Source organism: Poeciliopsis prolifica, unplaced genomic scaffold (assembly GCF_027474105.1).
Source record: "Poeciliopsis prolifica strain line A6 unplaced genomic scaffold, Auburn_PproV2 SCAFFOLD076, whole genome shotgun sequence".
NCBI classification, from domain to species: Eukaryota; Metazoa; Chordata; class Actinopteri; order Cyprinodontiformes; family Poeciliidae; genus Poeciliopsis; species Poeciliopsis prolifica.
The window spans coordinates 1,381,547-1,387,324 of NW_026562451.1; the positions used below are offsets into that span (position 1 = coordinate 1,381,547).

At 36.6% G+C, this 5,778-nt stretch overlaps 1 protein-coding gene across 1 annotated transcript; it reads left to right on the forward strand.

Moving 5' to 3' along the window:
- Nucleotides 1-406: 406 nt before the first annotated feature.
- On the forward strand, nucleotides 407-5,035 carry ostm1 (osteoclastogenesis associated transmembrane protein 1). The gene is made up of 6 exons (XM_055021412.1): nucleotides 407-864; nucleotides 1,092-1,206; nucleotides 2,266-2,363; nucleotides 2,470-2,580; nucleotides 2,936-3,101; nucleotides 3,877-5,035. Exons 1-6 carry the CDS (start codon nucleotides 469-471, stop codon nucleotides 3,930-3,932), a joined length of 942 nt encoding a protein of 313 aa, XP_054877387.1. The 5' UTR covers nucleotides 407-468; the 3' UTR covers nucleotides 3,933-5,035.
- The last annotated feature ends 743 nt before the right edge of the window (nucleotides 5,036-5,778 follow it).

A 5,778-nucleotide genomic window follows, 5' to 3' on the forward strand; every position in this document is an offset into this window, starting at 1 on the left:
CATCAATTGTTTTACATGTCTGGCAAAAAGTTAATTTGTGCAGCTTGCTCAGTGTCCTCCACATGATTTGCTGCAAACTTAAAAAAAAAATTATTAGCTTTGTTCAATAATGGCTTGGTTTTTTATTTCTGAGTGCAGCTCACGGTGCAACCCATATATCTCTGCAGCTCCTACAGAACATAGATCTTTCTGGCTGCTCTGACTAATGTACAACAGGGTACAACAGTCTTTCTGAAGCCTTCCAGAACAGAACACCTCATCAGACCAGGTGCAAAATAAAGACTAGTGTCTCTTCTCGTTTATTTGGCTATCTACGCTCAAACTGTCATCCGCCTTGGAGTTCAAATACTTTGACCCGGGGATTTCTCGCGAGACTCCACATCACAAGTCACATGACCATGCTGGTTGAAAACGAGGAAGTCATGGGTTGTTTGGAGTGACGGCCCAAAACAAAACTGTTTTTCAGCCATGTCGCTGCACAGATATGAGCCGGGTTTTCTACTTATAATTCTAAATATTTATTCTGTCGGACTTATTAATGCCGTGAACGTCACCGCTTCGGATTCAGCTGCAAACCCGCCACAAGCTCCCAGTCATCAAAGCCAGGGCTCCTCCGCTGTGGTCAGCTCGCCTGTTTACAAGCCTGCTGTGGACTCCTCGTCCTCCATCAATCTGCTGTCCTCCTTCCCCGAGGACCTGGAGATCAGCGAGTACTGCACAGAGCTGCTGCGGCTGTTCGGTCAGCGGTACGTAGCTTATGTGAACTGCCTGGTTCCTGCTGCTCGACCCGTCAGAGTGTGCCAGAGCTGCTCCCCGGGGTACAAGAGCCTCTCCGAAGTCTTCACGAACATCTCATCAGACCAGGTATTAAATAAAACACAGATGTCTCTTCTACGATTTCATTTTAAGCTCTCAGCTGGATTTGCTCATGCGCTGTCGACTCAGTCACGAGTTTAGTAATGTGACTGTGAAATTTGAGGAAGCTCCCTTTTCCCTGTCATGTTGTGTTGCATCGGTAATAAAAACGTAGTAGAACGCTCAAATAAATACATTTTTGCCCGTTTACCTTAACTGAATGCTTGTCTCTTCAGCTGGGTCCTGGTAATGCGAGCTGCAGGGACAGCATTCTGCGCAGTGATCGACTGATGCTCGTCTTCCTTCTCTACGGCAACCTGGACACCATTTGGGAAAAATCCAATTGTAAACGTAAGTTCTGAAGCAATAGATAGATAGGATTATAAACAACAAACACCCAGATTGTAATGGCTGAAATCTCCAACTGTCCTCATTCGTGGGCTGGGATTAAATTAATTGATTACAACTGGATCAGATATGGTAGGTTTACTTGCAAATTATTATGTCTGCAGAAGAATGCCGGGCATTGTTTCAAGGTGCACATTTACTGTTGCTACAACTGCAACTGATAGACATGCATGATTGTCCAGTGGAGGAAAAATGATAAAGATTTTCTTCATTGAATAAATAAAAATATGGAAACATCGTAGTTCGTCCCGCTGGATCAACACTGAATAGAACCAGCTCTATGCCATAAAATTCAATTTTAGGCTCTTCTGACCAGAAAAACTTCTTCCAATATACATTGATGTTTGTGACTGTAACATGAAATATGTCCCTAAGGTGTGAATCCCCTTGCTGACCAATCGAGGCTGTTGATTGAAATCCCAGTAACATTCGTTTCCCTAATCGATATAGTGTGACCAGATGTAGAGTACATGAGAAAGGTAACAAGAATATTATGTTGCTAATGCAATGAAACTTCTCCTAAATATGCAATTTAGACAAATCACACTACTTTTACATTTATGAGATTGAAAAGCTAAAAGTTCTGCTCCTAATGTCAGCAAAATTATACTTAAGAGATTTGGTAACAGAAACAAAACAGAAATGCTTCAAAAAAGAAAAGAAAAACACAAATTAGGTTCAGAAAGCTTTATTTTCCTGTTAGTGTCTCAACTTTAACCTCATTTATGATATTAACTTTAGAGTGTTCTCACTTTATGTTTACTTCAATACAACACTAAACCCCCAAAAATGTAACAAGTCATAAAAATACACAAAAACTAACGTTATCTCGAAATATTTGTCAGTATCTCATTATGGACTAATTGTGTCATCATCCCACTTTTCATTATCATTTGAGGACCTTATGAGACATGTTATAAAATACCCGCACATGCTGTAATGCATCTTACAGTTGTTTGGCTAATTTTTGTTTTATATTTTTTTTTAAATACTGTTCTACAGAATGTGTCACTACGGATTTAAAAGGCCCGAACAATGACACGCTTTACTACCTGACTCTTCTCAATCAAACCATCACCTGTTTTGAGAAGTATAAAGAGGTATGGCATGATCTGGTTGTCTTGTCTGTCATTTTTTCTTTCACATCTATTTCGTTCCATAAATAGACTCTGGTGACTTTTTTTCCCCCTCCACTCTTCCATACAGGGTAACCATACAGAACTGTGCAAAAACTGTAAAAATACTTATAAGGGACTGAATGACTTGTACAGTGGAATGGAGAAGAATAGCACCCTGTGTATTGACTTGGAGGATTCGGTATGTATTTATACTTGATGTGGGGGAAAAAGTCTTTATTATGAAGTGGAAAAACTGCACCTCCTACAGGAAGATGTCTTAACATGCTTTTTGTTTTGTTTTTGACTTTCTGAATTACTTACTGTTGGTCAGGTGAACTAAACTAATTTGCGCTCAATAAAATAAGAAGTATCACATCAAGAGAAAATTACATTCCAATTAAGATTCGGAACAAGTTGCACTTCAGACTGTTAGAAAGCTACAATAACAGCAGGAAGTAGATGTTCATCTGAAGGGAAGGTTTGGTCCGGTTGAGTCAATGCTGTTCTAGGAATGCATTAACTCAGCCTGACTCGTCAACGTTGACTCGTTTCAGATGAATATGACCCGCAAACTCTGGAGCAAGAACTTCGCTTGCTCCGTTCCTCGCGAGGAGACGATTCCTGTCATTGCTGTGTCCAGTTTTATACTTTTTCTGCCCATCATCTTATACTTGAGCAGCTTCCTTCACTCGGAACAAAAGAAACGCAAGCTCATACACCGTGAGTAACCAGCTTAATTCAGCCATTGTCACACGCAGGGAGATTTTTTTGACTGGGTTTTTTGAGGGATTTGGGGTCTTTGTGGTTGAGATTTGGGAGGGGTGGATTGACTGTGTTATTGTGGATTTGGTTATAGATTATAGAAGAGTTTTAGTTTTTATGTGTATGTAAATTGTTCTTGCATTGGTTACTGTTATATTTTGGTTAAAAATGGACATCTGTGGTTTATAAACTATTACAAATTAAGATGATTAAATATAATAAAATTAAATATGTGAAGGTAACATTTTTTTCTCCTGAATAGAAGTAACAGGAGTTACTCAAGTTCAGAATCATGTGGAACACTGTAAAAACACTGTTGTATATGGAGAAGACATAAAGTGGAATATATAGGTTATTTATTTCTTCAAGTAGACTGTAAGTAGTTTTTGCCAATCCAATATGTGTGAGTTGATTATTGGTGGTATCAAATGAGACAGAAAGAGCTCACTGAATCAGCATGGAGACAATAAACTCCTAAATTAAAAGACTTCATTCCTAAAACAGGAAATGAGGTGAATTTAATCTAACAGCATCACTGAAGGTTCTTTTTGATGTGGTGAAAGTACATTAAAGATGAGCTTTTCCTTTAGTCAATAATTGTACTATGTGCAGAACTAGCCCAGTAAAGCATCAATGTTACATTTTCTTGAGCTTCAGATTATTTCAAAATGAATTTTTGATCATCTCTGCTTTTTAAAAAAAAGATTTTGTATCTGTTTTTGTTTTTTTACAGCCAAGCGAGCAAAGTCACACACCAGCCTGATGAACATTCAGGACAAACAAAGCTGAAAAAAACTTTTTTTGGACTTGGAGAACTTGTGTGCTTATCCTTCACAATTTCTGAGGTGTTTTTTGGCTTCCATAAACATAATACGAAAGAGCAAATTTATTTATATTTCTTCTTACTAATAAGAGTATTCACAAGACTGGGATGGATCAAGATATAATTAGGAAGAATAGAAATGCACTCAGCTGTAAAAAAAAAAAAAAAAAAAAGGTTTGTGTTCATTAAATGTTTTCTTTCGCATCTTGTTAGGAGCTTTTCTTGAAATTCATCATCCAGGAGGTAATTTTGTAAGATTAATTACAAAAAACATATTAATTATTACATTTGGAATATGTAATGCATAACTTTACTGTTTAATTACATGACTTGATTAATAAAAATCTTAAGTTAATCACGTGAATCATGAATAATTAAAATGTACATTTTTTTTGAAATGTGCAACAAGTGTGCCTAGTTATAAATTACACAATTGATACCTTTAATCCAGGTTTTGTGTTTAAATCACTTCTAACATTGCAAACTAATCAGATGGTTAATGACATATCTGCACAATATCCTTTTAATCCTCGTTTAGCCATTTCTTTTTAACTTGTTAACAATCTTTAGATTGTTAAGTGCATCCTACTGTCACTATAGAAAGTGAGTGGCCTGAATATTGTGTGTGTGTGTGTGTAGCTGTATGTGCTCTATTTATGGATGGAGAAATGGGTTTTCTGTCTCTAATGTATGTCCAGAAGAGAACTGCAAAAAGGAAGCACTTGATGTCCATTAGTGGTGACATGTAACTGCTGTAAGGAGGAGGGGTGAGGGCTGGGGGTGCACAATGGTTGGCTGGGGAGTAAATAAAGACATTAGACAGAATGTAAGAGCACTCCGAAGTACCACACTGTGATGTTACCTGTTTTCTAGTCAGCTTCTTTTTTTAAGGTTGCATAAAGCTTTTAATGTGCTCTGTTGTTGTTTTGCACTATTTAATTTAATGTAATTTAATTTGTTAAGGGCTTCTGGATAAAACCATCTTCAGGATGGATGAGTATTATGTTAATATGCTCTGAAGTAATGGAAACTTTAATTATTAATGTAAATAAATCCATTTAGTCACAAACACGTTTGGGGAACTTGTAGTCTAATTTTCAAACAGACTTTTATTTGGTGACTCTTGATCTGAACAATATTCAAGGTTTATAATTTTAATAAGCAATTAAAATTGCAAAAATAAAAAGTATATATATTTTTTCAATTAACATTTTTTCTTAACGTTTTTCAGAAGCTGAACAGAAGCGACTGATTATTGGAATAGTTTAGTTACACTTAAATGTTTATTTGACATGCTGTGTGTTTGGAAACGCATGAGCTTGGCATAGATGGTGTGCCTTTATTTGAAAACACATTTTAGAGCAGGAAGGTTTTATTTTCTCAAAGTGGAAGGAAGGCAGAAAGTTTTTTTCTTGCACTATTCATGTACAAGAAAAATATTAAATATACCCCCAGTTCAGACTTGTTCATTTCTAACATTTTGCATTTCCATGATTAAGAATTAAAAGCTAAAAAGTTTTGAGAGCATTTATAATTAGCCTCCTTGACTTGATACTTCATAGAATCACTTTTGCTACCATTGAAGCTAGATTATTGTTGGGTTATGCAAATGCATCTAAACACAGTTTTGTTGTAACTGTCTGTATGCCTGCATGGTTTGTTGTCCCGCTGGAAGAGGAAGCTCATATTATTTATAGTTTTATAATTGATTTGCTTTCGCTTACTGTCTTTTTCTTGTCATTTCTGAACAACTTTTCTCTCTCCATTACCTGGAGAGGTAATGGATATGATCTTTTGCATTCAGTTGACAGA